This window comes from Engystomops pustulosus, chromosome 6 (assembly GCF_040894005.1).
Source record: "Engystomops pustulosus chromosome 6, aEngPut4.maternal, whole genome shotgun sequence".
NCBI lineage: Eukaryota > Metazoa > Chordata > Amphibia > Anura > Leptodactylidae > Engystomops > Engystomops pustulosus.
In genome coordinates, this window is record NC_092416.1 from 189,515,403 (window position 1) to 189,535,266 (window position 19,864).

The window sequence follows — 19,864 nt, forward strand, 5'->3', positions numbered from 1 at the left end:
GTTATTAGTAGCAGCAGGACTGTGATTTATGTGTTATGTGTTGCTCCTGGAGACATGTGTAATCATACCATTATATATGTTAGTAGCAGCAGGACTGTGATCTTTTTTAAAAGGTTTATCCATCTGCACCTTAGAGTTGAGTGGGTAAGGAGATGGATGACAATGTGGACACCATGTTACTGAGCTCACGTGTTCATCACCTGATCCTGGAGTGACAGCTCGATGGCGCCATTGTAGCCTGTGGTGTTTGTGTTGTATGGTCCATCGACAACTTCTAGCGAGACGTCCTGTGACTTCAGTCCATCAACAAAGCCTTGGATGGAGGCCCCTGTCACACACAGTACAGCAGGTTATACAGAAGATGGGGCACCTGACCTTTGTGGGGCTCACAGCTACAGGGAATGAAATTGTCATGAAAATTCCTTGGAATATCCATTTCCTCTGGTTTCTACTGTTGTCTACCTGTGTTGTTATGGAGCAGGAGACTGGTGTAGTACTTGTGTGGCCTGTGTCCTGGGCCCCGGAAGTAAAGGTCCGGTGTGAGCTTCCGGATATACCATCGCTCCGAAGGTATCGCAGTGAAAATTGTAATAAACACCATAAACGTACACAGAAGCAGCAATCTAGATAGAGATTGAGAAAAAGTAAGTGAACCCTTCACCTGGAAATTACAGACCAACACCTCATGGAAAATATATAGCTTATAAATAGTGAGGAGCAGACCTGAACCCGCAATGTTCTGGTCTGTCCCAAACATTGCAGGTTCGGGCCCCTCAACCTTTATCATCAGCGATCAATGCCAATGATGGTGTTAACTCCTTGTCACATTATCGGGGAGCAACGATTTATGGGAAATGGAATTTAGAGAGTAAAACCTGCAATCGGTGCCAGCACCAATCACGAGTGTTGGCAGTAGGAATGAGCGTTTGGGTTTGGAACCTGAACCAGTACTTCAACCCTAAACGTTTCCGCTCATCCCTGACTCATTGCCCCCTCAGTGACAACAAGGCATCCAGCTTTCCAATACTATGATTCCAATCTCCACCAGGTATCCAAAGCTGCTCCCAGACCATGATGCCCCTCCACTATCCTGGCTGTGGTGAAGTTTTGATGCTGAATTGCAGTGTTTTTGTTGTTCTTTTGTGCTAAGAAGTTATCCTATTATCTCCTCCAACATTTTTCCAAAACTATTGTGGAAGATTCTGGGTGGTCTTGTGGAAACATAAGATGGACTGCAACAGGTTTTTTGGCCAACAGCAGCTTCCATCTTGGCTTTATTCCTCCTCTCCACTATTAACACATAAACAGAGGGTGACTTGTCTTTGCTGCTCACTCCTCAGATCTCAGCCCCCACCTTTGTGCTCCTCTACAGCTCCTCCCTCCTGCTGCTTCACAGAGGTACAGCCTTGTGAACTGACATCAGTGGAAGAGGGAGGAGCTGTACAGGAGCACATAGGTGGGGGCTGAGAGCTGAGGAGTGAGCAGCAAAGACAAGTCACATGTTGTTTTTTTGAAATGCATCCAAACCAAAGCCCTACCCCTGGGTGTTTGGATATTCAGGACTCACATGGATAGGATGCTTTTAATGGCATGCCTCAGCTTCAGTAAGCGGATCCGCCCCACGGTCAGCACCTGCTGTCTCCACAGGGCCAGTCCATGAAGAGTGACGGTGCCAGAATCTGACATCAGCAAAACCGACTCGTCCACTTCACACGTCAAGTCTCTGCTTTCATCTTCACTTTGCTCTCTGGCAAATACGCTGTAATCTGATGAAAAAAACAGGTTCCATACATGAGCCATAAGTCCTGGTGGTGCATGTCCCAGAAGACACATGACCACCAGGGCTTTACATATAGAAGGGTTGTCCCAAGATCATCCACTGTGCCCCCTCCGATGGGGTTCACCGATCATAATCATAAGGGGATCCGGTGCCGGCAGTGTACAAGTCATGTGATGCTTCATTCAGACAATGAACGTGGGATCGTCCTAAATCTTATAATAACTTATGTCACTAATAATTAACATTTGGTCACCCTAGGGATGTTATCACGAACCCCTTCACAACATGGGAGTGACATTAATTACTTCAAAACTAGCCCGCCAAAAAAGTGCTGGCACCCCTGGACCTCTCTCCAGTCACACATTTAGATGACCACAACTAGTAAACCCCACAATGTATTCACTGATCACTTACCTGCTTTTTCTATCTCCGCCTCTCCCTCCAGCTTCAGGAAGACGTCGTCCAGCGTAGTGATTGACACCCCGTAACTCATGATGTCCTGTCCCACACGCTGGTCCAAGTGCGAAAACAGATCTGGGCCATAATATAGACATTTTACACATTTCCAGTCACTCTGGTATAAGGTAAAAAGAACCAGAGAGCTCAGGATGAGCAGAGCATGGATGAGAGTACCTGGGAATGAGTCCATCTTGTCAAAGGGCAGGGTGAATGTGAGGTCCTCCACGTTCCGGGTGCTGAGTTTGGCGCTGGAGACGTGTTCTTGTATGATTGAGGTTATGGCGTCTGGATTACAAGATGGAGACACCTGCATCCTAGAAGAAAGATAAAAACTTATAACTTAACCACTCAACATGTACTGCTCTCCACCCTGGCTGCCTGTGCGCTATGGGGTCCATACCTCAGGTGGTAGCCGATTCCCCACTTCCTTTTGAGAAATAATGAGGACCCCACACATTTTAGCCGCCCGTTGCTAAGCACAGCCTTGCGATCTGGAAACAATATAAAGAGCAAATACATTGGATCTAGGAAGTTAAAACCATCAGTTGCTTTGCTGTAAGATTATCAATGATGTCAGATTACCATCAGGAGAGCTGCTGCGATCTACACTGGAGACCAAAATTAGAGAAAAACACACAATTTACTAAATGTCCGGGTCATTGTGTGATTATATCCTAACATGAGGAATATATCATCTTATTTCATAAACTGTAATTATTCTAAAGCTCAGAATAAAAATGTAAATGTGATACCCGGGGAATGTTTCCTGCAGAAGGTAGAGTGACTACAAGTATCAGAACCTTCTCCTACAACACGCGTCTCCTTCCTTGCATCATCACTCAATCAGCAGCAATTTTATGCAGGACAATTTACCCTCCCCCCCCCCCCCCCCCCCCCACAGCAAACGGGTAAAGCAGATCCTTGAAATAGAAAACAATGAAATGTCCTCAGCCCCGAGTCCTGATCTAAACCCAATAGAAAACCTCTGGAATATCCTCGGTGACAAAATTATGGCCAAGAGACCCACAAGAGTCGCAGAACTCAGGAAGAGACTGAGAGAAGAGCAGAGCAGATCCCAGCAGAGCCTTGTGACAGACTAGTGAGGTCCTGTGGCTGGGACTGAGGTCCTGGGGCTGGGGCTGAGGTCTTGTGGCCGGGGCTGAGGTCCTGTGCTCTCCCTTCTGATTGGTGACTGCTGGGACCTGCAGGACATGTCATTAGTCTCTCTCTGAGCTCCAGTCATTAGTCATCAAAATAAAAGTTTTATGTAATTGTGTTAAACCCTGTGCTAGTGACCCGGTGACCTCGTACATTGTTCTCCAATATTGATCTCTTGTGTATCTGCCCAGCAACATGTAAGTCAGCAACATGTAATTTCCTACCAGCAAGTATGTCCGCCTCGTCCATGAACTGTGTGCTGAAGAGAGTGACCCGATCTGCTTTATGCTCTTTCAGGATAGACCAAACCTGATGCCTGGAGAAGGGGTCAATGCCTGCAGTGGGTTCATCCAGGAGAAGAACCTCAGGACAGATACAGAAGTAGGAGCATGAGTTCACACTCGGGAGAGTACGCCAATGACATGTAACTTGCATGATTTTAGTCATTGTTCTCAGATACCTCAGGACTTCCCAATAGCGCAATGGCGAGGGTTAGCCTGCGCCTCTGCCCACCACTCAGCTCGTCAGCTTCCATTGCCTCATTGCTTTGCATGTTGAGGTCAGAGATGACCTTTTCCACCTATAGAATAGAAGATGTGATGGCGATGCCCTTCATAGGTGTTGGCTGGAGTGGGGCCACCATCTACATCATAAATGTGTTGTCTACCTCCGACTTCACGTCTCTCGGAGCAATTCCCTTAATCCTGGAAAACAATTCCAGATTTTCTTTCACGGTTAAGTAATCAAACTTGACATCAAACTGCGGGCAGAAGCCGATTCTCTTCTGTATCTCATGTAGGTCGTGAGTGTTTGATAGCTGAAGGTTATAGATGGAGGCCGTCCCTATACAACAGAAGAAGAGATATGTTCAGACTAAACCAGATGCTCAGGAACATTCCCTCTAACATGGAAGGACATTATAGACTCCCGCTCTGCACAAGGTTTTAGAGCAGAAGTCTTCCGGTTGTAGAAGAGGTCCACTGATCCGACTGTAAAGAACCTTTCCTGGGAAGTAACAAGTTATGGCAAGTATAAAGAGCTGTATATCTCACCACCAGAGGCTTTACTCATCCCACCCAGTATATTCAGTAACGTCGTCTTCCCGGCACCGCTGTGACCCAGAAGTGCTGTGATCTGTCCTTCATATACATCCAAATCCAAATCTGCGAGTGATACAAAATCTGATTACTAGTTCTTCTTAGTACGTAATGCACCTTTCACATATGAATAATATCTATTCCAAGATTATCAAAAGAGGTCAGGTACAGTGTCATGTGACCAGCATTAAGCGTGCTCTGGGTTTGCTATGGTACAGCCGACACACACCACTTCCTGTCACATGACTTCCCTTTCAGGAGCATGTGCTGATCACATGACAGGAAGTCCCAGAAGATTTATTCTGTGGGTTTTGACACAACAAGAACAATGGAGTTGGCATTGAGAAAAGTCCTTATTGCCAAACACAAGTCTTACCTCTCAAGGCTTCAGTCTTGTCTTTCTTGCTCCCATAGATTTTCTTAACTTTATTAAGCCTATAGGAAGGGACAAGGGAACACTGAACAGGACATTCCATGTATATCCATATGACAGTCCTTTGGGTATATAGCCACATAAGTTATGGCCATAAGTATGGATTGTACCCCTAGAATGATTATAATGACTGTAACCCTATAATCCTGTAATAAGAGCTTCCCTCTACCTCTGACCTCTTGCTCAGACATTACTACATGACTCCTGGAAGTAACTCGATGTCTCCTCCACCAGTGGGAACATACCTGATGGCTTCCTTTCCAAGCAGTTCAACTGGAACCTTTTCGATATAATCATCTCTTCCTGACTCTTCTTTGTCAACGGCGTCCAATGGAATTGGGGACATTTTCCCTTTTGACCAGTAGGAGGGACAGAGGAAGAAGAGCGGCTCAAGTTTTAGGCCATTTTTATCTGGTGGAACAAGGGACATTAGTGTTATAGACATCATGAAGGCTTCATATTCAACCATAAATAAGTGGGTACCAGGAGGCCTTTCATAGCTGATATTGTTGTCTCCCATCACGTCTACCTGTTTACTCGCTGTGTCTTAGTGCTACCACTTATGTCTGCTCACCATGAGATACACAGGCACCTTTGGTATAAGTATAGATTATATAGATAAGACAAGATTTGCCAAGGTGCCAAGTGACAGAACCTTCTCTATAATCAAGGTTGTGCCGGGTAATCTCCTGCTTCTACAAGTGTGTCCCATCACCCTGGAGGGGCCATGTTCACTTAGAATTTGGGATGTTGTGGATTTTCCTAGTTCTGGATTCCTGTGGACAACTTTACCTGGAAGAACCTTATCAAAGTACAATGTGAGGAGGATGTAGAGGATGGAGTCCAGTAGTAGGCTGACATAGCTGGTCAGGACATGACAGGCGTCTCCGGTAATGTCCGAGAAGAAGACACCTTGGAGGTCATTTTCCATATGTATGGTCTGAAAGCAGATGGAAGCCATGGTCATATACTAGAGAACTGGGTGCGCAGTGGTCAACGGCTCATTGCTGGATTTCTTGTGGAGACAGTGACCACATACATGCAGCGGGGCATATGCATCCTACCACAGTCCCAGATACACTGCAAGCCAGAATGCCGCCGTATCTTGGGCCACCATGAATAGTATCAGCTAATGTACCGGAATACATTATACAGGCTGGAGAAGCCAGCGTCTCCCAATATATTGTATCAGCTGGTAGCCCCCCATGAATAGCATCTGCTCTAACGACCACACTAATATTTCCAGCTAAAGTACTGCCATGTAGAGTACCAGCTGCAGAGACCACATTAATAGGGTGATCACCACAAATTGGGTGATAACCTATGGGAGCTGTATCAGAGGACAGGACCCCAGCCCCAGCGCAAAATGAACCCCAAAGCTGGCAGATGTTTACATAATATCGGATGTACCTCGGTGATCCCAAGAGAGAAGGCAAATGGGAAAAAGATGCACAAGAAGAGCTCCAGAGGCCTCGGTAAGACTGTCACCAGCGGCAGGAGACCCAAAATACACAGGAATAGGATGGCAAAGAAGTCAGCGGTGCCTCTATACCGGGGTGACCGCAGGAGGGCACACAACATGAAGGTGAAGCTGATCTGAAAAACATATGCAAAGTGGTAACGCTGCGCTCATAGTGCTGCCCACTGGAAGGTAGATGTCCTATAGGTCAATGTCCGGCCCTTTAACAGGCCTTGCAAGCGTGATGAGGAAGTCAGTATCTGACTTGGCTTACATATAGTCACAATACAAGGTATGTAGGATGACCCTGAGGGACAACTATGCTATCAATGTGTAACGCATAGGGGCTCATTTACTTACCCGGTCCAGTCATGATCCCGGGATGCATTCTCCGACGTGGATTCGGGTCTGCCGGGATTCACTAACGTCATGTGCCCGATATAGCAGGTGCCGCTGATGCGCTGAGGTCCGCTGGAGTTCACCCTCTTCGTCCCGGTGTATGTAAGTGCTTGATCTTGCGACACAAATCGTTTTTTAAATTCCACGTTTTTTCTGAATCCGTCGGATTGTCCGACGACCACGTCCCCGATTTCTGTCGCGTGAAAGTCGGCACTGATGCGACACAGTCCGATCGCATGCGCCAAAATCCCGGGGCAATTCGGTGCAGAACGGAAATATTCGGGAAACCCGACGAAAGTGCGGCGTTTGGATCCTGAGCCCCATAGTGTTTTGACCCAAAAAGGAAAAGGATCACAGTTCTTTACAAAGAGTCTGACACAATACCATCAGTGTCTGAGTTTACACTATACTTTCAGCGTGAATTTCCTGCCTTGTAACATATCAGACCACTCCCCTTTACTGCCGGAACTACAGTGTACCCCCCTAGTCTGCCACGGGGAATCAGAAAGGTGCATCCATTTTGCCTAACCCTAGTCGCTGATGGAGATCAGACTCCTTTACATTTACAAGCCTTTTTAGACAACAACTCGACTGAACATAACCCCTCCTTCTTCTGGGAGCCCCTTAAGGCCTCCCTTAGGTCATCCCTACAAACGGCCATTAAGACCACAGCTGTCCAGGAAGAGGCACAAGCCACCCAATGTGCGTCACTGAAGGCCACATTCATTGCAGACCGCTCCGACAACAATAGAGACGCCTGGTTACTAGCCGGAAGGTGGTACCTACACCTGCTTTATGAAAAACAGAAACACCAAAACAACTCATCCCTGCCAATACTGAAAATATGAGGTGCAGATGGTGTGGAGACTTTCTACATTCACCTCATTCTACCAGGAGATGTACAGATCGAGATGTACTAAAACACCCCTAGAACTTGCCCATTATTTAGGAGACATATCTTTCCCAAGCCTCACCCCCGAACAAAACCAGGTACTAGATGCCCTGATTACCCTGGAGGAGGTGAATGGTGGCCTCTGTCCTATAGTGAAAGCTGGGTAAGCCTGTCCATTTCACTCCGGAGATTTGCCTTTTGGAGGAGGACGAACGTATATCTCTTAGAGTAGTGTCATTTATGGCCAGAAAAGAAATTGTACACCGATGGATGGACCCATCCGACACCATTGTAACATATGAGAAAGTCTTTTGCAAAAATAGGAAGTGCCCTCTTAAATTTAACAAGATTTGGGACTGGTGGTGCGACACCCTCCATTACGACGCACCGTCCATAGGAAATGACCGCAACTATTAGGGACATGGTGCAGCGTCCGTCCCCCGAAGACGCGGGCGTGGACCCCCACTACCCGGATGTCACTCTGGGTGATAGATGGGCGATAATCGGCACACGACAGATGGGGTTGACATATTATTGAACGCATAAAACCAGGTTCAATATGGACCCAGTAGCTGCGGGTTAAGTCGTGTTTATTCGAGGTTTTGTTACCCTTAAGATTTCTTGCAGATCTTCAACTTCATTGCCAACACTTGTATTGTGATACCAAGTCATCTGTACTATGCATTGTACCTATTCTGTACACCCTGCAGGATATGTAACTAAAGACAAGCTCATGCAGATAAAGGTACTGTAATACCATGATGGCTCGTGTGGGGGCGCTCACGTTACTCACTATGAGGCATGTGGAATCTCACCATTGATATCCCATAGAGGAAAAACAGGAGCAGGATGACTCCAAAGGAACTTTCCACAAAGATAAAGTTGGTTGTGATAAGAGTCAAGAAACTGCCGATAATCAGGACATAAGGAACGTAGAACAATCCCCAGGACAACCTGAAGAAGGGGCGAGAAGAAGGTGGCAACTTCATGCAGAGCATCCAGCAATGACCTCCCACATGATCAGCTCCTCTCCTGAAATACTCTGTGCTGCTGTGTCCTGCTCCTCCACTATGTAACTCTCAGTCTATACCCCACATGATCAGCTCCTCTCCTGAAATACTCTGTGCTGCTGTGTCCTGCTCCCCCACTATGTAACTCTCAGTCTATACCCCACATGATCAGCTCCTCTCCTGAAATACTCTGTGCTGCTGTGTCCTGCTCCCCACTATGTAACTCTCAGTCTATACCCCACATGATCAGCTCCTCTCCTGAAATACTCTGTGCTGCTGTGTCCTGCTCCCCCCACTATGTAACTCTCAGTCTATACCCCACATGATCAGCTCCTCTCCTGAAATACTCTGTGCTGCTGTGTCCTGCCCCCCCCCACTATGTAACTCTCAGTCTACACCCCACATGATCAGCTCCTCTCCTGAAATACTCTGTGCTGCTGTGTCCTGCTCCTCCACTATGTAACTCTCAGTCTATACCCCACATGATCAGCTCCTCTCCTGAAATACTCTGTGCTGCTGTGTCCTGCTCCCCCACTATGTAACTCTCAGTCTATACCCCCCACATGATCAGCTCCTCTCCTGAAATACTCAGTGCTGCTGTGTCCTGCTCCCCCACTATGTAACTCTCAGTCTATACCCCACATGATCAGCTCCTCTCCTGAAATACTCTGTGCTGCTGGGTCCTGCTCCCCCCACTATGTAACTCTCAGTCTATACCCCACATGATCAGCTCCTCTCCTGAAATACTCTGTGCTGCTGTGTCCTGCTCCTCCACTATGTAACTCTCAGTCTATACCCCACATGATCAGCTCCTCTCCTGAAATACTCTGTGCTGCTGTGTCCTGCTCCCCACTATGTAACTCTCAGTCTATACCCCACATGATCAGCTCCTCTCCTGAAATACTCTGTGCTGCTGTGTCCTGCTCCCCCACTATGTAACTCTCAGTCTATACCCCACATGATCAGCTCCTCTCCTGAAATACTCTGTGCTGCTGTGTCCTGCTCCCCCACTATGTAACTCTCAGTCTATACCCCACATGATCAGCTCCTCTCCTGAAATACTCTGTGCTGCTGTGTCCTGCTCCCCCACTATGTAACTCTCAGTCTATACCCCACATGATCAGCTCCTCTCCTGAAATACTCTGTGCTGCTGTGTCCTGCTCCTCCACTATGTAACTCTCAGTCTATACCCCCACATGATCAGCTCCTCTCCTGAAATACTCTGTGCTGCTGTGTCCTGCTCCCCCACTATGTAACACTCAGTCTATACCCTCACATGATCAGCTCCTCTCCTGAAATACTCTGTGCTGCTGTGTCCTGCTCCCCCCACTATGTAACTCTCAGTCTATACCCCACATGATCAGCTCCTCTCCTGAAATACTCTGTGCTGCTGTGCCCTGCTCCCCCACTATGTAACTCTCAGTCTATACCCCACATGATCAGCTCCTCTCCTGAAATACTCTGTGCTGCTGTGTCCTGCTCCCCCACTATGTAACTTTCAGTCTATACCCCACATGATCAGCTCCTCTCCTGAAATACTCTGTGCTGCTGTGTCCTGCTCCCCCACTATGTAACTCTCAGTCTATACCCCACATGATCAGCTCCTCTCCTGAAATACTCTGTGCTGCTGTGTCCTGCTCCCCCACTATGTAACTCTCAGTCTATACCCCACATGATCAGCTCCTCTCCTGAAATACTCTGTGCTGCTGTGTCCTGCTCCCCACTATGTAACTCTCAGTCTATACCCCCACATGATCAGCTCCTCTCCTGAAATACTCTGTGCTGCTGTGTCCTGCTCCCCCACTATGTAACTCTCAATCTATACCCCACATGATCAGCTCCTCTCCTGAAATACTCTGTGCTGCTGTGTCCTGCTCCCCCACTATGTAACTCTGTCTATACCCCACATGATCAGCTCCTCTCCTGAAATACTCTGTGCTGCTGTGTCCTGCTCCCCCACTATGTAACTCTCAGTCTATACCCAACATGATCAGCTCCTCTCCTGAAATACTCTGTGCTGCTGTGTCCTGCTCCCCCACTATGTAACTCTCAGTCTATACCCCACATGATCAGCTCCTCTCCTGAAATACTCTGTGCTGCTGTGTCCTGCTCCCCCACTATGTAACTCTCAGTCTATACCCCACATGATCAGCTCCTCTCCTGAAATACTCTGTGCTGCTGGGTCCTGCTCCTTACTCTGTCACTGTCGGTTCAGGTACCATCCACCATTCCCAGTGTCATAGATTCATGTATACAATGTATCTCACCAGTATGCCGAGTCCTTGAGTCCCATCATTCTCATAATTTCTCTGAGGTCCTCCCTCTCCTTGGTAATGTTTGTCATCAGAATGTAGAAAATGGAGACATAACTAATACATGTGGCTATTGTCAGGGCTCCGATCTCCAGGATTCTTCTCCACACTTTGGCCGAGCTCATCTTCACAGCCACAGCAGAGACTAAACTGTCCAGCACCGAGTGGTTGGTGGTCATCTGCAGGGAAAAGGACTCTGAGTAATAAGCTGCCACCCAGCTTTTCCAGAAATATGATAATAGTCGGACTGGAAGTCATGGCTGCTGTACTGGAGAATCTATACTGGGCCTATTGCAGTGGATTGGAGAGAGGCTTAAGCTCCCTGGAGTCATTGCTGTCCAAGCTATAGATGGTGCAGAATAGAATTGTGAGGGACACTAAGGGCTGTAACTTGGCTACTGTGGGGGACACTGTGACTATTGGATACTGTGGGGGCACTTTGACTATTGGCTACTGTGAGACACTGTGACTATTGGATACTGTGAGGAGCACTGTGACTATTGGCTACTGTGAGACACTGTGAATATTGGCTACTATGAGGGGCACTGTGACTGTTGGCTACTGTGAGACACTGTGAATATTGGCTACTTTTAAGGGCACTGTGATTATTGGCTACTGTGAGACACTGTGAATATTGGCTACTATGAAGGGCACTGTGACTATTGGCTGTGAGACACTATGAATATTGGCTACTGTGGTGGGCACTGTGACTATTGGCTGCTGTGAGACACTGAATATTGGCTACTGTAGTGGGCACTGTGACTATTGGCTGCTGTGAGACACTGTGAATATTGGCTACTGTGAGACACTGACTATTAGCTACTGTGAGACACTGTGAATATTGGCTACTCTGAGACACTGTGACTATTATCTGTGAGACACTATGAATATTGGCTACTGTGGTGGGCACTGTGACTATTAGCTACTGTGAGACACTGTGAATATTGGCTACTGTGAGACACTGTGACTATTGGCTGCTGTGAGACACTGTGAATATTGGCTACTGTGAGACACTGTGACTATTGGATACTGTGAGGAGCACTGTGACTATTGGCTACTGTGAGACACTGTGAATATTGGCTACTATGAGGGGCACTGTGACTATTGGCTTCTGTGAGACACTGTGAATATTGGCTACTGTGAAGGGCACTGTGACTATTGGCTGTGAGACACTGTGAATATTGGCTACTGTGAAGGGCACTGTGACTATTGGCTGTGAGACACTATGAATATTGGCTACTGTGGTGGGCACTGTGACTATTGGCTGCTGTGAGACACTGTGAATATTGGCTACTGTGAGAAACTGTGACTATTGGCTGTGAGACACTATGAATATTGGCTACTGTGGTGGGCACTGTGACTATTGGCTGCTGTGAGACACTAAATATTGGCTACTGTAGTGGGCACTGTGACTATTGGCTGTGAGACACTGTGAATATTGGCTACTGTGAGACACTGTGACTATTATCTGTGAGACACTATGAATATTGGCTACTGTAGTGGGCACTGTGACTATTGGCTGCTGTGAGACACTGTGAATATTGGCTACTGTGAGAAACTGTGACTATTATCTGTGAGACACTATGAATATTGGCTACTGTGGTGGGCACTGTGACTATTAGCTACTGTGAGACACTGTGAATATTGGCTACTGTAGTGGGCACTGTGACTATTGGCTGCTGTGAGACACTGTGAATATTGGCTACTGTGAGACACTGTGACTATTGGATACTGTGAGGAGCACTGTGAATATTGGCTACTGTGAGACACTGTGAATATTGGCTACTATGAGGGGCACTGTGACTATTGGCTGCTGTGAGACACTGTGAATATTGGCTACTGTGAAGGGCACTGTGACTATTGGCTGTGAGACACTATGAATATTGGCTACTGTGGTGGGCACTGTGACTATTGGCTGCTGTGAGACACTGTGAATATTGGCTACTGTGGTGGGCACTGTGACTATTGGCTGCTGTGGAGATCACTGTGGCTATTGGCTATTGTGGTGGGCATTGTGACTATTGGCTATTGTGGTGGGCATTGTGACTATATAGGCCGCTGTGGGGGCACCATTACTATAGAGAGCATTAACTATACAGGGCCAGTAACTTGTGGAGCCCACCATGGGGCATTATACTGTGTGGGGGCCAATAACAGGGCATGATAGTTTAGGGAACAACACAGCAGAGATTATGCTTGTGGGGGGCTTTACAGGTACATTATACTTGTGGGGACCACTTTGGAGTATTTCTGACAGTGTAGGGGTATTTGTGACAGTGTAGGGGTATTTCTGACAGTGAAGGGGCAGATATACCGGAGGAGCCTGGGGCAGTGTAGGGGTATTTCTGACAGTGAAGGGGCAGATATACTGGAGGAGCCTGGGGCAGTGTAGGGGTATTTCTGACAGTGAAGGGGCAGATATACTGGAGGAGCCTGGGGCAGTGTAGGGGTATTTCTGACAGTGAAGGGGCAGATATACTGGAGGAGCCTGGGGCAGTGTAGGGGTATTTCTGACAGTGAAGGGGCAGATATACTGGAGGAGCCTGGGGCAGTGTAGGGGTATTTCTGACAGTGAAGGGGCAGATATACTGGAGGAGCCTGGGGCAGTGTAGGGGTATTTGTGACAGTGAAGGGGCAGATATACTGGAGGAGCCTGGGGCAGTGTAGGGGTATTTGTGACAGTGAAGGGGCAGATATACTGGAGGAGCCTGGGGCAGTGTAGGGGTATTTCTGACAGTGAAGGGGCAGATATACTGGAGGAGCCTGGGGCAGTGTAGGGGTATTTCTGACAGTGAAGGGGCAGATATACTGGAGGAGCCTGGGGCAGTGTAGGGGTATTTCTGACAGTGAAGGGGCAGATATACTGGAGGAGCCTGGGGCAGTGTAGGGGTATTTCTGACAGTGAAGGGACAGATATACTGGAGGAGCCTGGGGCAGTGTAGGGGTATTTCTGACAGTGAAGGGGCAGATATACTGGAGGAGCCTGGGGCAGTGTAGGGGTATTTCTGACAGTGAAGGGGCAGATATACCGGAGGAGCCTGGGGCAGTGTAGGGGTATTTCTGACAGTGAAGGGACAGATATACTGGAGGAGCCTGGGGCAGTGTAGGGGTATTTCTGACAGTGAAGGGGCAGATATACTGGAGGAGCCTGGGGCAGTGTAGGGGTATTTGTGACAGTGAAGGGGCAGATATACTGGAGGAGCCTGGGGCAGTGTAGGGGTATTTCTGACAGTGAAGGGGCAGATATACTGGAGGAGCCTGGGGCAGTGTAGGGGTATTTCTGACAGTGAAGGGGCAGATATACTGGAGGAGCCTGGGGCAGTGTAGGGGTATTTCTGACAGTGAAGGGGCAGATATACTGGAGGAGCCTGGGGCAGTGTAGGGGTATATCTGACAGTGAAGGGGCAGATATACTGGAGGAGCCTGGGGCAGTGTAGGGGTATTTCTGACAGTGAAGGGGCAGATATACTGGAGGAGCCTGGGGCAGTGTAGGGGTATTTCTGACAGTGAAGGGGCAGATATACTGGAGGAGCCTGGGGCAGTGTAGGGGTATTTCTGACAGTGAAGGGGCAGATATACTGGAGGAGCCTGGGGCAGTGTAGGGGTATATCTGACAGTGAAGGGGCAGATATACTGGAGGAGCCTGGGGCAGTGTAGGGGTATTTCTGACAGTGAAGGGGCAGATATACTGGAGGAGCCTGGGGCAGTGTAGGGGTATTTCTGACAGTGAAGGGGCAGATATACTGGAGGAGCCTGGGGCAGTGTAGGGGTATTTCTGACAGTGAAGGGGCAGATATACTGGAGGAGCCTGGGGCAGTGTAGGGGTATTTGTGACAGTGAAGGGGCAGATATACTGGAGGAGCCTGGGGCAGTGTAGGGGTATTTGTGACAGTGAAGGGACAGATATACTGGAGGAGCCTGGGGCAGTGTAGGGGTATTTGTGACAGTGAAGGGACAGATATACTGGAGGAGCCTGGGGCAGTGTAGGGGTATTTGTGACAGTGAAGGGGCAGATATACTGGAGGAGCCTGGGGCAGTGTAGGGGTATTTCTGACAGTGAAGGGGCAGATATACTGGAGGAGCCTGGGGCAGTGTAGGGGTATTTCTGACAGTGAAGGGGCAGATATACTGGAGGAGCCTGGGGCAGTGTAGGGGTATTTCTGACAGTGAAGGGGCAGATATACTGGAGGAGCCTGGGGCAGTGTAGGGGTATTTCTGACAGTGAAGGGGCAGATATACTGGAGGAGCCTGGGGCAGTGTAGGGGTATTTCTGACAGTGAAGGGGCAGATATACTGGAGGAGCCTGGGGCAGTGTAGGGGTATTTCTGACAGTGAAGGGGCAGATATACTGGAGGAGCCTGGGGCAGTGTAGGGGTATTTCTGACAGTGAAGGGGCAGATATACTGGAGGAGCCTGGGGCAGTGTAGGGGTATTTCTGACAGTGAAGGGGCAGATATACTGGAGGAGCCTGGGGCAGTGTAGGGGTATTTCTGACAGTGAAGGGGCAGATATACTGGAGGAGCCTGGGGCAGTGTAGGGGTATTTCTGACAGTGAAGGGGCAGATATACTGGAGGAGCCTGGGGCAGTGTAGGGGTATTTCTGACAGTGAAGGGGCAGATATACTGGAGGAGCCTGGGGCAGTGTAGGGGTATTTCTGACAGTGAAGGGGCAGATATACTGGAGGAGCCTGGGGCAGTGTAGGGGTATTTCTGACAGTGAAGGGACAGATATACTGGAGGAGCCTGGGGCAGTGTAGGGGTATTTGTGACAGTGAAGGGACAGATATACTGGAGGAGCCTGGGGCAGTGTAGGGGTATTTGTGACAGTGAAGGGGCAGATATACTGGAGGAGCCTGGGGCAGTGTAGGGGTATTTCTGACAGTGAAGGGGCAGATATACTGGAGGAGCCTGGGGCAGTGTAGGGGTATTTCTGACAGTGAAGGGACAGATATACTGGAGGAGCCTGGGGCAGTGTAGGGGTATTTGTGACAGTGAAGGGGCAGATATACTGGAGGAGCCTGGGGCAGTGTAGGGGTATTTCTGACAGTGAAGGGGCAGATATACTGGAGGAGCCTGGGGCAGTGTAGGGGTATTTCTGACAGTGAAGGGGCAGATATACTGGAGGAGCCTGGGGCAGTGTAGGGGTATTTCTGACAGTGAAGGGGCAGATATACTGGAGGAGCCTGGGGCAGTGTACTGCGGGTCACTATGTGGGGTGCACACAATGTAGGGCAAGGCTTAATGCTACATAACCAGTTTTCTGCACAGTAATGGTGGTCCACCAGTGTGTTACCTGGCCCTGCCTGGAGCACTACATGTCAGTATTATACCCCAGGAGGGGCAGCTCCACTTACCTCCACGATGGCAGCGTCGATACTGGCTTGTAGGAGCAGAAACCCATTCTTCCAGTACCGTGATGGGAAACATTTTGTGTGGTCGCTGTCGCAGGCGTCTAAGGAAACAGATTTTGGATTGGGATAAAAATTCAGTCTTACCTCTGGGGATGCAGGGAACCCCATCACTCATTGGCCAGGTCCGGCAGCTACTGCTCCTCCTACAACAAGGTCATGTGATGGGGATGACACTTACCATTGTCCTTGGTGTTGTCGTTTGGGCTGGAAACGTTCATCTGGTACCTGATATAATACTTAAATGTATTGTCGAAAACCACTGCCGCCCCCACGGTGTTCTGCAGCATCTGCTCCTCATTGGGGAATTCTTGAAGTTTTATTCCTAGAAGAGGAATTACAGGGCATCCTGTAACTGGTCCGATCTGTTGTATAAGGTGACTTACATAGTAAAGAGGTTGTCAGAGATTTCACCACATGCCATTGCCATCCTGGGCTGCATTCACACGGCCATTGGGGGACATATATACAGCCGACATATATACGTTGGATATACGTCCACCATAAGCCGGCAATGGCCGTACGGTGCAGTGTACCATCTTTCCCTGGAATACGGCAACGTGCGCCATGTTTCTCTATGGGGGGGCAGAGTGAGCGGCACAGGTTAGTGTGAATAGGGAGTCTGTCCTGTTCTCGATGCATCAATGTCTTTGTCCTGTACTGAGCTATTTATATGTCCAGATCTAGAGACAGCAGCAGGAGCGCCATCGGCATGGGGGTACACCGAGAGGCGGGGGAGCCGAGAGGCTGGAGTTCACAGAGGGCTTGAAAGTTAAATCCCGCGCTCAGTCCGAATCAGTCGGATCGTCCAACGGCACGGCCCCCGATCTCTGCCACATGGAAGCAGCACCAAAATTCGATCGCGTGCGACACAATCCCAGCGCAGGCTGCGCAAGTCCCAAAAACCATTATTATACAACCTCTTGTGTCACCCTCTCATCCTTATAGTCTGTAAGCTCTTGTGTCACCCCCTCATCCTCATAGACTGTAAGCTCTTGTGTCACCCCCTCATCCTCATAGACTGTAAGCTCTTGTGTCCCCCTCTCATCCTTATAGTCTGTAAGCTCTTGTGTCACCCCCTCATCCTCATAGACTGTAAGCTCTTGTGTCACCCCCCTCCTCATAGAGTGTAAGCTCTTGTGTCCCCCTCTCATCCTCATAGACTGTAAGCTCTTGTGTCACCCCCTCATCCTCATAGACTGTAAGCTCTTGTGTCACCCCCCTCCTCATAGACTGTAAGCTCTTGTGTCCTCCCTCATCCTCATAGACTGTAAGCTCTTGTGTCCCCCCTCATCCTCATAGACTGTAAGCTCTTGTGTCACCCCCTCATCCTCATAGACTGTAAGCTCTTGTGTCCTCCCTCATCCTCATAGACTGTAAGCTCTTGTGTGTCCCCTCATCCTCATAGACTGTAAGCTCTTGTGTCACCCCCTCATCCTCATAGACTGTAAGCTCTTGTGTCACCCCCCTCCTCATAGACTGTAAGCTCTTGTGTCCTCCCTCATCCTCATAGACTGTAAGCTCTTGTGTCCCCCCTCATCCTCATAGACTGTAAGCTCTTGTGTCACCCCCTCATCCTCATAGACTGTAAGCTCTTGTGTCCTCCCTCATCCTCATAGACTGTAAGCTCTTGTGTGTCCCCTCATCCTCATAGACTGTAAGCTCTTGTGTGTCCCCTCATCCTCATAGACTGTAAGCTCTTGTGTCCTCCCCCGCATCCTCATAGACTGTAAGCTCTTGTGTCACCCCCTCATCCTCATAGACTGTAAGCTCTTGTGTCACCCCCTCATCCTCATAGACTGTAAGCTCTTGTGTCACCCCCCTCCTCATAGAGTGTAAGCTCTTGTGTCCCCCTCTCATCCTCATAGACTGTAAGCTCTTGTGTCACCCCCTCATCCTCATAGACTGTAAGCTCTTGTGTCACCCCCCTCCTCATAGACTGTAAGCTCTTGTGTCCTCCCTCATCCTCATAGACTGTAAGCTCTTGTGTCCCCCCTCATCCTCATAGACTGTAAGCTCTTGTGTCACACCCTCATCCTCATAGACTGTAAGCTCTTGTGTCACCCCCTCATCCTCATAGACTGTAAGCTCTTGTGTCACCCCCTCATCCTCATAGACTGTAAGCTCTTGTGTCACCCCCCTCCTCATAGAGTGTAAGCTCTTGTGTCCCCCTCTCATCCTCATAGACTGTAAGCTCTTGTGTCACCCCCTCATCCTCATAGACTGTAAGCTCTTGTGTCACCCCCCTCCTCATAGACTGTAAGCTCTTGTGTCCTCCCTCATCCTCATAGACTGTAAGCTCTTGTGTCCCCCCTCATCCTCATAGACTGTAAGCTCTTGTGTCAAACCCTCATCCTCATAGACTGTAAGCTCTTGTGTCACCCCCTCATCCTCATAGACTGTAAGCTCTTGTGTCACCCCCTCATCCTCATAGACTGTAAGCTCTTGTGTCACCCCCTCATCCTCATAGACTGTAAGCTCTTGTGTCTCCCTCTCATCCTCATAGACTGTAAGCTCTTGTGTCACCCCCTCATCCTCATAGACTGTAAGCTCTTGTGTCACCCCTCATCCTCATAGACTGTAAGCTCTTGTGTCACCTTCTCATCCTCATAGACTGTAAGCTCTTGTGTCTCCCCCTCATCCTCATAGACTGTAAGCTCTTGTGTCTCCCCCTCATCCTCATAGACTGTAAGCTCTTGTGTCCTCCCCTCATCCTCATAGACTGTAAGCTCTTGTGTCACCCTCTCATCCTCATAGACTGTAAGCTCTTGTGTCACCTTCTCATCCTCATAGACTGTAAGCTCTTGTGTCTCCCCCTCATCCTCATAGACTGTAAGCTCTTGTGTCCTCCCCTCATCCTCATAGACTGTAAGCTCTTGTGTCACCCTCTCATCCTCATAGACTGTAAGCTCTTGTGTCACCCCTCATCCTCATAGACTGTAAGCTCTTGTGTCCCCCCTCATCCTCATAGACTGTAAGCTCTTGTGTCCTCCCCTCATCCTCATAGACTGTAAGCTCTTGTGTCACCCTCTCATCCTCATAGACTGTAAGCTCTTGTGTCACCCTCTCATCCTCATAGACTGTAAGCTCTTGTGTCCCCCTCATCCTCATAGACTGTAAGCTCTTGTGTCACCACCTCATCCTCATAGACTGTAAGCTCTTGTGTCACCCCCTCATCCTCATAGACTGTAAGCTCTTGTGTCACCCCCTCATCCTCATAGACTGTAAGCTCTTGTGTCACCCCTCATCCTCATAGACTGTAAGCTCTTGTGTCCCCCCTCATCCTCATAGACTGTAAGCTCTTGTGTCCTCCCCTCATCCTCATAGACTGTAAGCTCTTGTGTCACCCTCTCATCCTCATAGACTGTAAGCTCTTGTGTCACCCTCTCATCCTCATAGACTGTAAGCTCGTGTGTCCCCCCTCATCCTCATAGACTGTAAGCTCTTGTGTCCCCCC

General features: G+C 48.8%; 2 protein-coding genes across 6 annotated transcripts in view; one reads left to right on the forward strand and one right to left on the reverse strand.

Annotated features, from left to right (window-relative positions):
* Positions 1–19,864, forward strand: part of LOC140065199 (ABC-type organic anion transporter ABCA8-like) — a 261,107-nt gene that overhangs the window by 42,049 nt on the left and 199,194 nt on the right. The window lies entirely within an intron of this gene.
* The window catches only part of LOC140065200 (ATP-binding cassette sub-family A member 9-like), a 74,850-nt gene that overhangs the window by 22,385 nt on the left and 32,601 nt on the right, over positions 1–19,864 (reverse strand). For all 4 annotated transcript variants that reach the window (XM_072112797.1, XM_072112795.1, XM_072112794.1 and 1 more), the window contains 18 exons: positions 16,589–16,732; positions 16,354–16,451; positions 10,955–11,178; positions 8,493–8,631; positions 6,338–6,523; positions 5,720–5,867; positions 5,173–5,338; positions 4,871–4,929; positions 4,450–4,560; positions 4,065–4,240; positions 3,858–3,977; positions 3,622–3,760; positions 2,640–2,730; positions 2,414–2,553; positions 2,195–2,314; positions 1,568–1,766; positions 463–623; positions 201–328 (listed from right to left, as the gene is read on the reverse strand). In XM_072112797.1, coding sequence (XP_071968898.1) covers positions 201–328; positions 463–623; positions 1,568–1,766; positions 2,195–2,314; positions 2,414–2,553; positions 2,640–2,730; positions 3,622–3,760; positions 3,858–3,977; positions 4,065–4,240; positions 4,450–4,560; positions 4,871–4,929; positions 5,173–5,338; positions 5,720–5,867; positions 6,338–6,523; positions 8,493–8,631; positions 10,955–11,178; positions 16,354–16,451; positions 16,589–16,732 — 2,549 coding nt within the window. The remainder of the gene's footprint in view (positions 1–200; positions 329–462; positions 624–1,567; positions 1,767–2,194; positions 2,315–2,413; positions 2,554–2,639; positions 2,731–3,621; positions 3,761–3,857; positions 3,978–4,064; positions 4,241–4,449; positions 4,561–4,870; positions 4,930–5,172; positions 5,339–5,719; positions 5,868–6,337; positions 6,524–8,492; positions 8,632–10,954; positions 11,179–16,353; positions 16,452–16,588; positions 16,733–19,864) is intronic.